The 18,311-nt window shown below is 55.4% G+C and overlaps 3 protein-coding genes across 3 annotated transcripts in view; 2 read left to right on the forward strand and 1 right to left on the reverse strand.

The window, feature by feature from the left end:
- The window catches only part of VOLCADRAFT_63503 (uncharacterized protein), a gene marked incomplete at both ends in the record, with an annotated part of 4,533 nt that extends 860 nt beyond the window's left edge, over nucleotides 1–3,673 (reverse strand). Inside the window, 7 exons of the mRNA XM_002953290.1 lie at nucleotides 9–87; nucleotides 381–617; nucleotides 804–984; nucleotides 1,338–1,429; nucleotides 2,001–2,145; nucleotides 2,530–2,681; nucleotides 3,485–3,673. Of these exons, the coding sequence (XP_002953336.1) occupies nucleotides 9–87; nucleotides 381–617; nucleotides 804–984; nucleotides 1,338–1,429; nucleotides 2,001–2,145; nucleotides 2,530–2,681; nucleotides 3,485–3,673 (1,075 nt within the window). The remainder of the gene's footprint in view (nucleotides 1–8; nucleotides 88–380; nucleotides 618–803; nucleotides 985–1,337; nucleotides 1,430–2,000; nucleotides 2,146–2,529; nucleotides 2,682–3,484) is intronic.
- A 3,012-nt stretch (nucleotides 3,674–6,685) lies between these two features.
- On the forward strand, nucleotides 6,686–11,069 carry VOLCADRAFT_63528 (uncharacterized protein; the record flags this gene model as incomplete). Its single annotated transcript, XM_002953209.1, has 6 exons — nucleotides 6,686–6,778; nucleotides 7,583–7,723; nucleotides 8,816–8,982; nucleotides 9,624–9,730; nucleotides 10,102–10,263; nucleotides 10,762–11,069. The coding sequence occupies 6 exons, from the start codon at nucleotides 6,686–6,688 to the stop codon at nucleotides 11,067–11,069; spliced, it is 978 nt and encodes a 325-aa protein (XP_002953255.1).
- A 2,541-nt stretch (nucleotides 11,070–13,610) lies between these two features.
- On the forward strand, nucleotides 13,611–17,434 carry VOLCADRAFT_94019 (uncharacterized protein; the record flags this gene model as incomplete). Its single annotated transcript, XM_002953210.1, has 9 exons — nucleotides 13,611–13,713; nucleotides 13,981–14,210; nucleotides 14,563–14,649; nucleotides 15,310–15,353; nucleotides 16,019–16,070; nucleotides 16,290–16,427; nucleotides 16,501–16,614; nucleotides 16,819–16,891; nucleotides 17,259–17,434. 9 exons carry the CDS (start codon nucleotides 13,611–13,613, stop codon nucleotides 17,432–17,434), a joined length of 1,017 nt encoding a protein of 338 aa, XP_002953256.1.
- Nucleotides 17,435–18,311: the final 877 nt, after the last annotated feature.

Consider the following 18,311-nt stretch of genomic DNA (forward strand, 5'->3'; position numbering starts at 1 on the left):
GCTGCGACCCGACCGCCGCAGACGGGTGGCGATACCCGACGCGGCGGGACGGAGGGAGGCGTCCAGGGGGACCACCACGTCGTCAACCTGCGAGGGGAGTAGGGATGGGGGCGCAGGGGGCGGGAAAGGGGGACAAGATGAACCACTGGCGCAGGGGGCGGGAAAAGGGGGGAAAGAGAAAAAAAAGGGAGAGAGGTCAATTGTATGATATGATATGATATGATATGATATGATATGATATGATATGATATGATGTAAAAATACAACGGATATGGGTTCGCCCGTTTTTTGTTGTTCCTTGCCCTCCCAAAACACCTTTCCCCCACCTCCACCTCGTTTACATCCCACTCCACCTCAGCCTCCTCAGACCCCCGTTTTACCCGGTGCGCCGGCGCCGGCAGCTTGCCCAGCTCCTTCAGCAGCTCCACGATGACGGCGTCTCCGAAACCAAACCCGGCCATGGGCGTGTTGTCCCCACCAAAGGCACCTAGCAGGCGGTCGTACCGGCCGCCACCGCAGATGGCCCGCAGCTTGCCTGCCCGGTCGAAGCCCTCGAACACAATGCCCGTGTAGTAGGCCAACCCCCGTACGACGGAGGGGTCGAACACAAGCCAGTCCTGAAGCATGTAGATGGGGGGAAAGACGAACCACGATGGGAGGGATGTGGATGTACATGTATATGCTATATGTGGGTGTTTATGTATTCATTTGGTTGGTCCATTGTGTTTATGTAAGTGGAGAGAAGCTGCTTGGGATCATCTCCCGAATCCAGCACCCCCACGTTCCATTCGCCACCACCTTACCTTGTAACCGTACCCTTCCGCCAACTGAAACAGGCGGTTAAGGTCGTTGTAGGCCTCACTGTCGTACCCCAATAAGGCCCCCAACTGATCCAGGGAGGTGAGGGAGGACAGCGCTGATAGCATTCCGTCAATGGTGGGCGCGGGCACACCCAGAGCAGCTAGCTCCTCCTCCACCTTCTCCCTAGTGACGCACAGGTAGGCATGGACATAATGGCAGACATGGGCACACGAACATGCATGCAGGTATACAAGCCCTGCTGTACCAGACGTTTCCTAAGCGGCGTGGTGTGGGTTGTGTAAAATTGGTAACGAGCAGTGCGAGAGAATAACAAACGTCGCTTACGTTTGCCGCGTTACCAGGTGGTGTGAGTGTGTGTGTGTGTGTGTGCTTGGTGCGCGAGAAAATGCATTCTCTCACAATGCTCTCCCCTTCTCCTCCTCCCCCCTCTCCCTCCCCCCTCTCCCTCCCTCCCCCCTCTCCCTCCCCAAACCCCCCATACACACCCACACACATCCTCCCCCAATGCACCTCACCTGGGCAGCTTGTCCAGCTTATCCAAGATCACACACACCCGAGCGAACGACTCGGGGGGAACCCCGTAGCGAGATAACACCGACTGGAGCACCTGCATGTGTATGTACATATGTATGTACGTATATTTGTATGTGTGTGTATGTGTGGGTGCTTTGGGTTGAGGGTGTTGGGGGTTCATATTCAAACAGCCCGAGGAAATCACGTGGCCGAGGGGGCCGCGACGGGCGCGTGACGAGATTGTTGGTTGTCACGTGGTTTGTTGGTTGGCTCGGAGTAGGAGTAGAGAGAAGCCACTACCCTCCACCCCTTGGCACCTCTCCGCTGTTCTTCCCGCCCAACCCAGGTCGCGGGTTGAACCGTAGCACGTTGTCAAAACATCCCAAACCCAAAACTCCAAACTTATATCCTTTTGGCCCCCAACCTCCCCGCAACACACACACACACACATATACATACAGACAGATTGACTGTATGGGTGCCATCGCTGCTGCTAATGAGGCCCAGTTGGAGATGTACGGCATCATGGCCTCGTGTAGATGATTGGCCCCTCCATACTCCCTGCCGCACATTTTACCCCCACACCCCACTCCCAGGACCCTTTCCCCCGCCCTCCATTTTCCATCCCCCCACCCTCCTCTCCCAGCCGTCCTCCTCCCCCTCACCTTCCTGCTCGACACCTTGATCCCCACCTCCTCCGAGCTGAGCCCCACTCGCTCGAAGAACATCACCACGGCCGCCAGCAGCTCCGCCTCCGCCTCCACGCCAGGTATCCCCACGATATCCATATTCCATTGGTAGTGCTCGCGCCTGAACAACCACAACAACAACGATAGGGGAACAAGGGCGGTGGCCGCGGAGCGTGGCGTGGAGCGTGGAGGGCATTTCCATCTGTAGAAGAAAACACTGCAAAGTAAAAAAGTAATCATTTTGTAAATCCACGTTTTAAATTGTACATTTCCTGTTATGGCCTTGTGTAGAGGATAAAAGTCAGTATGTATATCCAGCCATGTCATTTTCTAAATGAACTTTCCTAAATTCATTTTTCTTTCGCTACCATGAACGGCCAAAGGACTTTGGGAGAATGAAAGCTGCGAAAAAGCGTTGGAAGGAGTAGAGCTACGACGGAGCCCCTTGTCGTCCTTCCGACGGTCCCCCTATTCCACTGCTCCACACACACCCCCCAGAGGCCACCTGCGACCCCGGGTCATCCGCTCGTAACGCCAGCACTGTCCAATGGCGAACCACTTGGCGGGCAGCGGCAGTGTCTTGCCGCGCTGCAGCACCAGTCGCGCCAGGGAGGGGGTCAGCTCCGGGCGGAGAGCCACACGGCGCTGACCTTTGTCCTGGGGGTGAAGGGATGTGGTGTATGTATGTATGTATGTATGTATGTATGTATGTATGTATGTATGTATGTATGTATGTATGTATGTATGTATGTATGTATGTATGTATGTATGTGTGGGACCGGGGGGTCATATCTTCGCCCGTGGCCGCTACCCTGCGAAACCCTGCCTTCCCCGCGGGTATTTCGGGGCACCCTCATCCAGTCACCCTAGTCAACTTCTCAGTGGATCGACACCACCACAGGTTCAGCACCCACCACCGGCATCCAACGGAATCTGCCGGATCGACAGCGGCTCAACTCCATTCCTGGTCGGCTCGCGAGTCAACTTTATCCCAGGTCACCACCGTCCACCGACTAGGGGCGCTTTACCTTCCACCATCGGAAGGATTTTCGACCCTGACAGGTCTCGATCCCGGGATCTCCGGGAGCATAAGTATGTGCCTTTACCAGTAATGCCTAACCTACGCGTTTATATATGTGTGTATATATGTATATGTATATAACCTATGTGTATATATATATACATACATACACACGTACGTACGTGTTGGGACGTGTTGGGAGGTGAGTGAGTGGGACTGTGTGGGAGAGCCATGGTTGGTATCTTTTTGGTGATTATGGGCAGCCTAGTCAGGAAGGGACAACAACAGCTGCCCTGAGAACCAAAGCGGTTTCAAACTCTGCTGCTGATGGTGGTGGAGTCATTAACGTGATGACGACGCGACTGCGGAGATGGGCGTTCCCATCAGAATCCCCTCACATCACCCCGCCCCACACACTCCCCCTCCAGCCCTCACATACCTCAAAGTTGTACAACTGGTCAGTTATTTCCTCCCCCGCCTTCCGTACAAACAGCTCCTCGCTCTCCAAGACGGGGGCGTCAAACTGCTCGAAGCCAAAGGCGGCGCTCACGGCCGCGAACTCCCCAAACAGCCAATTGCGGAGGCGCATGTCCTCGGGAAAAAAGTCTCGAGTGCCTGGGGAGGGAGAGGAAAGCGAGAGATCGAGAGAGAAAGAAAGCGAAAGGGAGAAAGCGAGAGAGAGCAAGCGAGAGAGAGAAGGTTCGGATGAATGTGTGCAAAAGTGCAAAGGAAAGCAACTGCCGATGCCTCCATGATACTAATGATGGGGGAAAGCGGGCAGGGGCAGGGACGCGCGCGGGAGGATGTTCTATGAAAGGGCCAGTCATACAAAAAGGAAAATTAAATGCCGATGTCTTTATAGCATCAACAACTGCTAAAGGAGTGCCATGGCGGGGTCGAGGGAGGGTATTACGTGACGCAAAGGAGATCAGGAAACCACTGCCGATGTCCTAAAGCGAGCCGGTGTGATGTTAGCAATTTGCGCATGTTTTTTTTCCGTCAGAACAAATTTTATCTAGAAGTGCAGAGGGAGGTAGCGGTTGTAACGTGCAGGCTCTGCTGGGTGCTTAGGTCCCATCCGGAACATCTGTCGTAACTTCTTAGCTTAGGTCATGATTGTATGACCGTGGCAGATGAAAAGAATAGAACAGATGTAAAGGCTCGGAAACGCCGCGACGAATACAGGTATATGAGCCAAAGTCAGCGATCCGGCTCCCGTATGGATGACGGGGGTGAAGTAATGCCGTTCGGGAGGGGAAGCGAGGGGAAGGGTAGGCAAGCCGTTACCTAGATGTTAACCAAGCGCGAAAGCGAATGCTAGGAGAGGGGTTAGTTTTGTGAGAGGGGATGTTGAAGTTGCTTCATCGCTTAGGCCATCGTTTTCCTCACCTCGAGGGGGCTGGGTGTCAATCAATCCTTTCTCCGTGCGTCCAGTGGGCTCGGAGATTTTACCATCAATCGTCCGTGCCTCGCCTGCCTGCAACGTCGACCGGCTAAGCTTTACCGTTGTTAAGGAAGTAAGCAGCTTGATCGAAGGTTCGGAGGCTCCTCCAGCTTAGCGCATCGCTCGCCACGCAAAGCATGAGGCCTTACCGCTTTTGCCGGCATCGCCGGGGCATCAGGTGCAGCAGCCCTTGGACACCAACCGACCCATTTTCCCCTTGCAAGCTTGTGACAAGCTCTGTCATTTGTGAACGGCCGGGACGCCCGACTTGCACCGCGATTGAGGCGCCCCCGAAGCATATTGCCAATATAACATGCACGGAAAATTACATCAGATTTGATGCATTGAAAGGTGTTACTCTTTTTCCAATTTCAGCATTGTCGTACTGTGTTCCAGGTTACCTACTCGATTGGTTCGCGCATCACAATGGCAAGCTAGTGAATTATACTGTGGTTTTGTTGTGACACGTGTTGAGATGCCTCTGTAGCTAGCTTGGATCGGGATTCAGCAGCTCCAGCCCACGAGCAACCGCGTTACGTAGCTGCCAGGCAACGGCAACGAGCTACCAGATGAGTTGCTTAGACAGTAGATTTTTAACATCGTCGCTGGACCTCTGATACTGCGCAGTCTTTGGCAAGCAGTGCCGTTTCAGAACAGCGAAACCCTTTTCGCCGAGCTTTCCGGATTGCGGAGCTGAAATGTTGTCGAAGGGCCTCAAAAAGTGGGCGCATTACTGATTAATTTCCGTGTGCCTCATATGGTGTGGTGTGCGCCAGCCTCGTCACGCGGTTGTTTGCACCGTGCAGGTTCAAGGACCGGATTTTCAGCGCGAGTCGCAAGGGTATGTCGTGGACCGTTGCTTGTACCGGCTGGCGAGGCTGATGATTGGGAATGCGACCCTGGACTATTTGCCTTCCGATGCCTTATATCCTCGTGTTGTGCTCGTATTTCGAAAGGGAGCCGCCTCCCCAGGTTCGCGCTTAGCCCGAGCCGTTTCGCGCTTGTTGTCTTGCAGAGGAAAGTTTCTCCGGCACGGATTACAGTGAAGGGCCTGAGTCACCCGGCAACCTGGGTGCGAACTCGCCACGCAAGTTCAGCTCTATTAAGAGCAAGAACAGCAGCTATGGCGAGCGCACACATCCCGAGCTGATGGCAACCAGCAGCATGCGCAGCAACGCTTCCACAAGTCACGGACACACGGTTACGCTGAAGGAATCGCCAATGCTATCGGACCACAACCAGTCGCCGTTTGGAGCAACTGTGCTACCGCCAGTGCAGATCAGCAGCAACCAGAACAGCTTTACATCAAAGACTTCACAAGCTCCAAACCTGGCAACCATGTTTAATCCGTCTTCGGGGCGGCGTCGGTCCACACCGGCTGCTCTCGACATGGCGTTGCGCTCGGCAGAAGGCAAAGCAGCAATGGAGCAGCTCTTACAGCCGAGTCAGAACAAACTAGTTTTCGGAAACTATTTTGCCGGCACGAGCGCAGCGGCCAGGGACCAAGCAGCTGCCGTCGCCGCTGCGGAGAAGCAGCGAGCCAGGGTTGCTGCTGCCGCAGCCGCTGCTGGGGGCCAACACCCCTCCCCAAGGCCGCCAGCCAACCAGGCCCCCGCCCTCACCATACCCGCCTACAAACCTTCCCAGCTGCACCCAGCTGCAATTCACTCCAACGACCCCGGTATGGCAACAGTTCCGGAAGATGTCGCCATGGACGACGTCCAGTCACAGCAAGCCGCCCCTAGCACCTCTTCACGAAAGCACCCCACGGATAGCGTCTCTAGCATATCGTCCGTGCCGCAGTCGCCTTCGTACGGGGCTGTTGGCAGCGGCTCTCATAAATTGCTGCACCTGCAGCCCCACCCGCCACAGGCGATGCCCGCACAAACCCCGCACCCGCCCTCCCACACATTGCAATCTCAGTTAAGCTCCCATCAGCAGCACCCGACGACGACCGCGGCGGCAGCGCTACTGCCGTCAACGTCACCGCAGCAGCAACTGGGCTCGCCTACGCAGCAGCAGCAGCAGCAGCCGCACGCGATGTCGCTAGCGTCACCAGGCCGAGCTGTGCATCAACAGCAGCAGCAGCTGCTGCCGGCAACGACGGCGAACGGGGAGGACGCGGCCGCCAGCCGCGTGGCCGGCGGCGGCGGCGGCGGCAAGCTTGTATCGCTGTCGCCGCAGCTGCCGGCGACCATGCAACGGAAGAGCTGGTCGCTTGCCGATTACAATATTATTCGAAAGATGTACACCGGTTATGCGTCCACCGTGTACCAGGTGCGCTTAGCCGTGCGATGTCGGATTTCTTTGTTGTTGTTGTTGTTGTTGTTGTTGTAAGCAGCGACAGGAAGGAGCCCGTTTGGTAAGCTGAGGAGCTGAGCCGTCGGATGCAATTTCGGAAGCAGCCGCACGCGTTTCCCTGCGAATTATAGCACGTGCGTGTGTGTTCGTGTGTGTGTGTGTATCTTTGCATCTTACCTATGCAAGCTACAAATTGAAATATGGGCCAGCTGTGTGGAATACATGGGATACGCATGCGGCGATGAAGTGCGTGCGGTGACTTCGTTTTGTTATGCCATAGAGGGCGGTTTCTCGCGGCAAACCATTGCATCGGTAACAAATTCAGTTGACGAAACCGAGGGTCAGCTGAAGGGCATCTCCGTGCAAGCTTTCCCCCGAGGCCTTTTTAGCACGGGTTGCAAAGAGGAGCGCAACTCTGTATGAAACGAGCTAACGTACTCCTGGCGCGCCCCGGCAGCCTCGTCCAGATATCACAACAGCTGAAACTGCTGCCATCATCGGCTGTAGTGTGATTCTCATATAAGTTATGGGTTTTTTCATAACCGTGTAGCGTGTTCCAACACGTTGGCCTCTTCGCCAGCACAGCTACTAGCTGACAGTAACACCTGGCCACAGCTGACAATAGCACTTGGCAGGCGGGTGCTCACGCATTACGCCATTTGCTGAAATCTCCAATCCAATCCAAAAAGAATTCAAATTCCACAGCATGTGATGTGCCGCCGTGGGTTATTTTTGACCGCATCTAACGCCCCTCCCTGACCCCTCTTTGACCTCTTTCAGGCGGTGTGCAAGAAGTCTCTGGAGGTGGTCGCACTCAAGGTGTACCACATGCAGAACCTGTGTGAGTTGAACCACTACCAGGTCTTCCGGGAGATCCGGGTCCACAGCAGCCTGCAGCACCAGAATATCATCCACTTGTATGCGGCATTCCAGGTGGGGCCATGCTGATGTGGGTCTCGGTCGGTCGGGGGGCGGGAGGTAAGGAGAACGGACCGTTGTGGATGGGTTTGGGGTGTGTGTGTGTGTGAGTTGGGTTTGGGTGGGGTATTGAAGGGACGGGAATTTGTCGTGGATGTGGGTTTGGGTTGGTTGGGTTGATCTGGGAGGGTTGACATGGATTTGCTGCGGACAAGGGGGTGAATGCGAATGAGGGGTGAGGGAGGCGCGGGTGGGCGGCGGCGGGGTATAGTGGGGCGTCAGGCGGAGGAGGCAGGGGGCAAGGGGCGCGTCAGGGCCAGGCGGATTGAATGTGGATGACTGCGCGTTGTGTTGTGTGGTGGACATGGGTGGGTGAGCGGGAAAGGGAGTGCAGGGAGTGCAGGTGAATGATGTGGGTTTGCGGATGTGGATTGGGGTCGGTTGATGTGGATGGGCTCGGGGAAGTCTGTGGGAAGTCGGCCGGGCGGCCGCTGTGTCCTAAGCCGGCCGCGCCTATCCGAGATAAGGGGATCAGGAGGCAATGAAGGAGCGAAAATTAAATCCCGGAAAGGGAATTGCCATCCAGGGATTGGACGATGGAACTGGCATCATGTCCAGCGTCGGTTCCAAACGGGCGGAAGGGAGGAAGCGAGTGGACCGAGAGAAGAAGCCCAATGCAACCTTTCCGTAACCGGTCGTTCGGCATCTCACTAACCTAGGCAGGACAGGACACGGAGTCAGCGGTGCTGCTGTGCTAATTTACCTTTTAGCCGGGGCGCGCTGTCGCGGCGTTGAGAAGTCCGCTGGATTGGAAAGACCTCCTCCCCACCACGACCACGATCCCCCTCAGTGGCTTCTGCTCTGGCGCGGTGCATAAAGAAGGCCATCCGCTCCCTCAACTTGCCTGCTTTACCTGGCGGGTGCTTTACCATGACCATGACCATTACCATGACCATGACCATTACGTCCATGGCCCCCCCCCGGCTTTTACGGACACACCCGCACTAGTGTGCGAAACTTGTTACAAGTTTCGCACTTGTAACTTGTAACTTTACCTGGACATTGCGTTACCTGGCATTTGCTCTTTCTGATCTTTATTCTCTGCAGGAGGCCACCGATGTGGTGTTAGTCCAGGAGTACGCGGAGGGTGGGGACCTGTACCGGCTGCTCCACAAGAACGGCGGCCGCCTTTCGGAACGCCAGGCGGTGGAGATGGTGCTGCACCCCTTCCTGCTCGCCCTGCACTACCTGCACACGCGGGGCATTATGCACAGGTACCAGGCCGGTGATGTGGACTCCCTCATCTTGGCTTGAGCGGGCGGGCGCGCGCGCGTGTGTGTGTGTGCGTGTGTGTGTGTGTGTGCGTTGGAAAAGAAGGCTAGGGGAAAACAATCTGGTTGTGGTCAAAGCAAGAAACAACGCATGCGAAAGCAAGCCGCTACAGGTATAATCGTATATCACATACCCTAATACTACTAGTCCCTAATTGCGCAACATGTATTAGATACCTAGTGTGGTTTTTTTCTTTTACATTTTTCCTTGCAGGAGGCTCTACTGAACTCGACCTAACATTTTGTTGTTGACTTCAAGTAGACTTTTCCATAAGTTGCATGAGAAATGCACGGCGAGCGGTAGCACACGGATATGGCGCGGGCATGGTGTTAACACAGGGGTCCTGGTTATTTTGCTTAATGCACGTCGCATGACATGGGGTGTCGGGCCCACATCCCCCGTGTATGGGGCCTCCCCACTTGCTCACTTCGAGTTTCCTCAGGCTCACCACCCTCTCGCAATGACGCTGCCCCCTCTTCCCTGTCGGTCTGTGTGTCTGTCCAATCCTGGACTATATCCGTCTACCTCTGATATCTGCTTCAATCGTCAGTGGTTCGTCTTACCCGCCCGCCCCCTGCTGCAGGGACATCAAACCGGAGAACGTCCTCTTCACGGAGCACCGGGTGCTGAAACTGGCGGACTTTGGACTGGCCATTGACCTGAACGAGGAGCGGGCGGTCACACGTGCAGGTGTGTGTGTGTGTGTGTGTGTGTTTTGGGGGGGCTGGGGTCGCAAGCCGTTATGCCCTACCTGCCTGGCAGTACAGTAGAGTCGAGTTGGGGCGGTACGCGGCCGAAGAGGGGAGGGGGGAGACAGACCGGGCTTGGGATCCGCTCTCCCGCCCATGTGTGCTTTGCTGTTGCTTTGTTCGTCCTTGTTTTGGCATGAGGGCACCAGGCGGCGTGCCGCTGACCGCGACGCGGTGTAGAGTCTCTGCAGTGTTATCGCAGTTACAGTGACGTCAAGATGCATGTCTGTAGATTAAAAATGCAAAGCGTTGCCCAATACCTGAATTTTGATGTTCTTGGATTGCGTTTGTTGTGGTCGCAATGGCGGTCAGGGACACTCGACTACATGGCGCCGGAGGTGCTTCGGTGTCCACCCAAGAACCTGCCGCAGGAGAATAAGAACAACCCCTACCTCCACTACAACAACTCGGTGGACGCGTGGGCCGTCGGCGTGTTTGCGTACGAGCTCATTGTAGGCTTCCCGCCGTTTGCGGGTAAGATATACGCACATACATACCAGACATACATACATACGCAACCCTGGTCTAGGTTGCCCCTTCCTGGGAGCTGTGGTACTCGCAGAAAAGAAGAGGGAAGGGAAGATGCAGCCAGTGTCTTTGGCGGGCCTACGCTCAAGCGGCGGTTGCTCAGCAGGCGGTATAACAGCTGGCCTCCTTCTCTCTCCCTCCCTTTCCTTTGCAAGCATATGATGAGGTTCAAATGGCCCAGAAGCCTCCCACTCTGTAACAATTCAAATTCAAAAAAAATATGATGAGGTGCACCAATCAAGTGCCCGTTCACCCCCCTCCTGGGCCCCGTCCACCAGCGCCCCACACCTCCTGGCGGGGAAGTGGGTGGGTTGCTGCACTTCGTCGTTTTACGTCACACTCTGCACCGAGCTGCGTCGCGTCGCTTTTCCTCCCCGGTTTTGATCCTCTCCCGTTTCCATCCCCGCCCCTCCTGCCCGCTCTTATTCGGTCTCATCCCCTCAGGCGAAACTCAACTGGATAGCGTAGACCGCATCATGCATTCCGTACCCGAATTCCCCGCCAAGATCTCGGAGTTTGCGAAGGACTTCATCTGCCAGTGTCTGCGCAAGCACCCGGGCGACCGGCCCACTGTCATGGAGCTTCTGCACCACCCCTGGGTGCGGACCTATCAGGTAGGGAAGGAGGAGAGCAAAACACACACACACATACACACACACACACACTCTCACACACACACACACACACAGACGACCCAGATGCGATCGGTTGTCGGGTCGGGAAGCAACAGGCGGGTTAGGTGGAAAGGATAAGACGGCTGGGCGTGGGGGTTGGGCAGGGCAGGGCGAGAGGGGGGCAGGACCTGCCTCCTTACCGGCCGCCTGGCCGCCTCCTTTTACCTAATGTCCTGCTTCCCCGCCTTCCCCCGTCTTCTTCCTCCCTCACCTGCAGCGCCGTACATCGATGCGCATTACGTCGATGCCCCGGCGGCGCAGCAGCGTCATGTTCCAGCAGGCCTCCCTCAGCCACGCACCAGGTCTCCCCCAGGAGCCGTACACGCCGCCGCAGGAAGTGGCGGAGGAGGGAACGGACGGCGCTGGGCCCATGGAGACGGACGTGAACGAGATGACGCCGGAGGAGATCGAACAAATGATTGTAAAATTGCAGGTACTGCCGTGCGGTTGTGTTGTGCGAGTGGCCAAGGGTGGTGTGTGCGGCATGTGGCATGTGTGCGGTACTGATGTACATCTATGTATACGATGTGTACGGCAGGGTCCGGTATGAGGTAACCCCGGGGTACATGGTGGATGGTCGGGGTGGCGAGCTCGTGTTAAACACGGCTGAAGAGCCTCGAGGTTAGAGGTTAACCGTTAACGAGGTGGCCAACGAGGTTAACGGTTAGAGGTTAACGGTTGAAGACACCCGGGGTATGAGAACAGGAGCGCTGACGTGGGCCTGGATGTAGGCGTAGAGGTGGGCGTGGGCGTGGACGTGGGTGTTTGCTTTTGCTTCGGTGAAGGAGTTCACTCTGCAAAAAGCCGCCTTGGCCGTGGCCCTGACTTGTACATATGCTGGTGCTGCTTGTGGTATACTTGCTCATGTGGACTTTTTCATCGTTATGCAGGTTATCTTTTGACTTTGACTTCCTTCCCATCATGCTGATGCTGTGTTGTGCAGGTTGCCAAGGCACAGGCGCTCACCAGGAGCGAGTCGACCCGACCCAATGGTGACGTGGTCATGCAGGCTGTCCATCCCCTTCATATATAGCCTTCGTGATAAATATCACGGCATGAAGAAGAAGACGATGAAAATGTAAATGCTGCTACTGATGATGCTGATGACGACGACGACGACGACCATGATGATGGTGATGAAGACGGGGAGGGGGAGGAGGATTGGAGGAAATTTGATGAGAATGGTTTTAATGGCGGGAGCTGAGAAAGGAAAGAGAAATCGAACTCCGCCAGGTGCAACTCAACTTGCTTTTGCGAGCGCCACGCGCCATGTACAGGAGGCCGACTTTAAGCGATGGAACGGTATGTTGGCTGGATGAATTGCGGTGATTGGGATGCGTGGGAGGAATTGCGAAGCTGCTTTCGGAACGGAACGGAACGGAACGGAACGTGGTGGGAGCGTGGGATTTTTAGCATCCTCAAATTGCGGATCCGCAATTAGCGCGCGTGCGCATCGGTCTGTCTGTTACGTCTGGAAAGCTGTACGGCAGGTACGATACGACTCTTTAGTACGGAAAGTGACGCCTCTGTCAAAAGCGTATCGGGGTCTTCACTACTCCGATGCACTCTCCTGTGGCTACTGCCTCTTGACATCATCGACTTCGAGATGAGATTTGTGTGGGGGGGGAATTACTGTTCGAGAAAGCAGGGTGGGTGGGTGCGTGGGTGGTTTCGGAAGCATAAATTTTCTTTTGACGACACGCGTGTGTGTGCGCGCGCGCGTGTGTGTGTGTGTGTCTCTTCCCTGGACCGTAGCGTTACAGCCCTAAAACCACCTGGAGGTACTAGTGGTATGGTTTGTGTTTGCGCGTATGTTTTTTGGGCGACGATCTTCAGCACACTGCACTTGGCATGGTGTGTGTGTATATAGGGTGTCTGTATGCATGTGATTTCCTCCTCGCCTCCAAGGCGAGGAGATGGAAACGCGGCGGCGGCTCGTTGCGACGTGTCAGCCATGCCGAGTCGAGTCGTGTGCCTGTGCGCCTGTGGCTTGACTATACGGGACTGTGCGGGGCATGCATGCCGTCGTGCTGCCCGTTGGTTGGTGACATGAATAAAGTGGTCTGATATCCGTGAGATGTCCACCACTATATGGAGTTGGTCCCCGAAAATAGTTCCCAATAAGTACTAGATGGCTTATCGGCCGGGTTGGAGGATCGCGTGTTGCGCCTCGCCTTGACTTCAGGGCCTGCCGGAGGTGGTGGGCCCTATGCAGGAGGCGCGTCGCGCAGCCATTGTGTGTGAGGCCTCATAACATGACCGCAGCGCAGCCGCCGTCGGTTGGGAAAAGTGGGGCTAATCAGTTTTGGCTGCAGCTGCAGGACCTTGTGTGTTCCTTTGCATTTATGTGGGGGGGGGCTAAGGATTGATACCTGCTTTTTCTTTTATGGTTCAGCAGGCTTGTCCAGGAGCCAGGAGCCGAAGGATTGGACTGGACCCGATATTGTCAGTTAGTGTGCGCTGAGTTTGCGCGCGTCCATACTGAAGGAGAAGCCCCTTTTTGAAAGGAAACTAGGTTGTCTGATTCCCGCGGAGTTTTGGGTCCGCGTTATCTCCCCTTATCCCGAAGAGGGGTCGTCCCTGGTCGCGTGTGAGGTTCAATATTTGGGGATGTCATGCATGCTATCGCGACTCTGTTTGGTCTGTGGCGGCAAAAGGGGCAAGGCGGCTGCCATGGCCGTGGTGTGCGATCGCCATGGGTACGGCAAAATGACGGAGTGGTGTGAGTTACGGCATTTCACGAAGTATGACCGGCGGACTTGAGTTATTTTCTTACGAGTGACTATAGGTGCCTTGACGAAGGCCCCTGGTATGACGTTGTGACTTTTGCGCATCCTGAAAGTAATTGAAATCTCTCGCTGTAAGATGCCGCCCAGCTTACTACAGCTATCATGTAAACGACCGGCTTCGATGAAACAAAGATGTATTGGAAGGAAAGTTGAACTTCAATGCATAAGCAGTAACGTCCACGGCGGACGCTGCGTTGCAGGCCATGCAAGCCTGTCCAGACGATGCCTCCTAGCAGGGTCATTCATTTCAGTACCCTTCACCCAAGCATCTGTATCATACGCTAGCGAACTACAAGGTTATTTGAGCAGGGTCTTTCCGCCCGCACCGGAGCCAATCTTATTTCCGCGCAAAGCCCTTAACCAGCCATTCGCGGTCTTGCTCATGAGATCTGCATACGAGACCGTAGATGATTTGGACTTTATTCCAATGGTAAGGAGTTATGATCCAATAAATCGTCATGCGTTTGGGCAGCAGGTTGTTAAGAAGTGGTTGCCAAACTACTGAAAAGGTCTTGCGAACCTCCATAAAGCGTTCCTTCCAGCAGTCCCAGTCCCACGACCAGCATCCTCGTATTCTTTCTCCATATCCCATGTTTTGTTCGTGAGGCGCCCTCGTCAATTGGAGGTCGAGTCCGCTCCCTTCCGCCACCCCAAACTTTACCATAACCCATCGTCCCCACCATGCACACCTCATACCTCGGCGCTGCCTGCCCCACTCCTCACCTTCCCACAATGACCCTATCCATGTCATGACACACCATGCTCGTCATTCCCGGCCGCAGAACGAGTTCCAAAAGGCTTTCTGGAAGCTTCGGGCCAGCGAGCAGGAGGCTTACAACCTGCAGTATTCTCCCTTAAAGCCCCGCATCGTAAGTGGTGCACCGCGCACTCGCTGTTTCCTTCCAACCTTGCACCTGGGGGGCCCCCAACACCTACCTTTTGCTTACTTTTTCGCCGCCTTTACACCTACCTTAACTGGCTGGGCTCTACTGCTCTTCTTCCGCTCTTATATTAGTCTTGGCGGCTAGGTAGGTAGTTGTCCGCTGTCGTCATCACTACATCATCCCGAGGACTGCTTCTTCACGACCGGTCAGTTCTGCTTCCTGTGCATCTGCCGCAGCACTCTTTCCTTCACTCGTTCGTGGTTCGTCTTTTCCCCCCAACACCGATCCCCTCCCCGTCCTCCTTGCTGCTGCCGCACTGGCTACGCCACGGCGCGGGTCAATACCCTAAAAGCCCTCATCCTCCGTACAATTTTCTCGGCCCTTCCGGCGCTTCCCGAACCTTTTCAGCCTTCCTTGATTTTTTTCATTCCATGCAAATCTATCCCTAAATGTAAATCTCTATGTTTCTCCGACACGCTCTCCCTCAAGGACGAGCGCGCTTGAGGGGCACCGGCGCCGCCTTTCCTTTGTGACTTTGGCATTCATGTCCTCTCACTCTCCTCCCGTTTCCCCTGCCTCCTTGCATATCACCCCCCCCCTCTCCCCACCCGTCTTTCCCCCTCTCCCCACCCGTTCCCTCCTCAGGGTGATGTGACGGACTCGCTGTACTTCGATTTCATCTCTTACTCGTGAGGGCCCGATTGGGGGTTTGGGGGTTTGGAGATTGGGGGTTTGGGGGGTTTGGAGAGGGGGTTTGGAGAGGGGGTTTGGGGGGTTTGGAGAGGGGGTTTGGGGGGTTTGGAGAGGGGGTTTTGGGGGTTTGGAGAGGGGGTTGGGGGGTTTTAAGGGTTTAGGCGCGGTGAGTTGGGCGGCGCGGGCGGGGACAACATGCGCCGATGCGCGCGCGGGTTTGGGAAGAGTGGGTTTTGTCCTTGAGCCCTGGGCCACATCTCCATCCCAGGGGTTGCGCTGAACTACGTTCGGTCGGTTAGCCGCAAGGTTCCGTACGGAGTTTGTCTGTATGTGGGCATGTGAGTGTGTACGTGTATCTGTCTGTGTATGTGCAATCTGATGGTTATGTGTTTCGCATCCGCGGAAGACCGAATTCTCACATGCAGCCAGCTGCTGCTGCTGCTGCTGTCCATCTCCGCCCTCTCCCGCCCAGCTGGTTGCCCTGCCTTCGCGTTCCCCACCACCGGCCGGCCATGTCCTCTGTGTGTGCTGGTGGTGTGTGTGTGTGTGGGGGGGTTCATAACCCGCTGCTCCCGCCTTTCCACCGCCTACTTCCTCCCCCTCCCTCTCCCGGTGCGGTCCCCGGTCACATACTTACATACTTACATACATACGCCTCCAGGCAGTTCTCCACCATTTCACGTGAGATGCCGCAAGGGCAGCAGGTCTTTAAGGTGAGCTGCAGCGGTAGTTAAGAGTAGTAGTAAAATACACCAGCAACACTAGCAACACTAGCATGTTCCCCGTACGACCAGCACTACTGGTTCTGATCCTCTCCTCCCGGGCCCCCTCAGCCCCCCTGTACGACACGTGTATTGCTGCGTCGGCCCTGACCGTACAAACCTCACCTCCGAAGGCCCTAACGCCCTTTCCCGCCACCCTCCGCCTCCTAGGAGTACTGCGAGGACTGCCCTGACCTGTACCGCATTGTACGACGGGATCTCTCTCTGGCGGACAACTCCCAACTGCCGACGGCGTTTTTAATTCGTACTGGTGACCGTATTTACGCAGGCCTCAAGGACGGCTTCCGGGTAAGTGATGAACTGTTGGTAGTTGTGGTGGTTATTATGGTTACGGTTACTGCTACGGCTGCTGCTACTGCAGGGCTTCCAGTTCGGTGCGCCGCCTCCGCTAGCACCAGGCGCCTCCCTGGAGTCAATAACGACTGCCGTACAGAAGCTGCTGGATATCATGGTCGACAACGGCTACGCACTCAAGGTACGACAACAACCGACCAACGAGACGGGGTCACGGACGGGTTTAATGTTCTCGGGCAGACATTGTCATGCCGGTTTTGTATTTACTGTTGGATTGGAGGTCTACCTGGTGTCAAAAAGCGGGGGCTGTGCGGTGTCATGTACAACACCAGGTTTTGCTGACGTACGGATGCACGTGCCATTCTTTCCCATTATTGCCGTACAGGCTATGGTGTACGACGTTAATGACGCGGAGCAGTCGTTCAAGGTTAAAATCACGGGTCCTGCCAACCTTTGGGGTGAGGGAGGCAGCTGAGTGAACAGATAGACAGACAGACAGACAGACAGACAGACAGACACACGACACACGCGTCCCCACTCCGCTTATCAACGTTTCCCGTCAGAGGTGTCCCCCCCCCGTACAACCAGCCTGGTGTCCCTCCATACACATACACACCTATCTCCTACTATCTTTCCACCCAGCCACCTCCCAGCCACCAGCCGTGAACTTACGTTCCAACGCACCTCGCATGTATATGTATGTATGTATGTATCTCTGTAGGCACGAAGCTCTTTCGATGCCATCTGCCCACCTCCCTGCACCTCTCCGTGACTCGCCCTCCTTCTCCCTCTCCTCCCTCTCCTCTCGCCCTCCCGCTCTTCCAGGCCTCACCTCCCTCGCCTACCGGCGTGCCGCCGTACTGAACGTGTACGACTGTATGGCAATCCAGGGCCTTCTCCGGGCAAGCGGCCTGTCAGCCGACTTTGATCTAAGTACCAGCAGCTCCGGGATCGAGGAGCGATGGGTTCTGTCGCAGCGCCCGGAAGGGGGGAAACCCTAGGCGGATGATGTCAAAGGATGACGGTGATAGTGATGGCGATAATAGCGATAGAGATGAGACATAGAGAAAAGCTTTGAAGAGAAGTCCTCTGTTTTCATCTTTAATATCACATACATATCACATAACACATAAGTTGTTTCTTTTATTGAAATTGGAATAGGAAACAGGAAATAGAAGCGTCCGCATGCTCCTCCGAAACCTGGATATGGGCAGATATGGGGTATCGCCCACACTAAGGGAAGCGGCGAGGGCGTAGCTCGCCCGCAAAGCACAGGGGCTGGGCGAGTGCATGAGTGTGGTGGTGTGCGTGCGTCTGTGTGTGTGTGTGCATGTTCGTGATCTAAACCGGGAATGCGTGTGTGTGTGTATGTGTGTGGGGTTGGGGGTGAGTAGGTGAGTTGTAATGGGGGGGATGTTTTAGGAAAGTTGGTGGGGGGGGAAGGGAAAGAGGGTGTGATAGGGGGAAAAGGCTGGTATGTATGACTTAGATTACACTGTGGGCCGCGAGAGTATGTATGTATGTATGTTGGCTTAAAACTCTGCTGTTGGGGGCCGCTCTTCATTTCGCGTTGTTGCCTTCACGTCTGTCTGGTGCCCCACTGTGAGTGTGTGCGCCTTCGTACCGTTCGTACCTTTTCAACATTTCATTGTTTTGTTTTTTTGCTTTGTTCGGTCTGTTTGTCTGTCTGTCTGTCTCGTCCAGGACTCTACAGATCAAGTTTGGTGGCTTCCTGTTTTGGCAGCTATTACTTTTTCTGTTGCTGGAATTTCTGCTGCTCCTGCAGCTGGGAGTTAATGGTGGTAGTGGGGGTAACCGGCTGATGCGGTTAGGGTCGTTGTTGCGGTTGTTTGTTACCTGAGGAAGAAGAAACGCAGC

Source organism: Volvox carteri, assembly GCF_000143455.1.
Source record: "Volvox carteri f. nagariensis unplaced genomic scaffold VOLCAscaffold_35, whole genome shotgun sequence".
NCBI lineage: Eukaryota > Viridiplantae > Chlorophyta > Chlorophyceae > Chlamydomonadales > Volvocaceae > Volvox > Volvox carteri.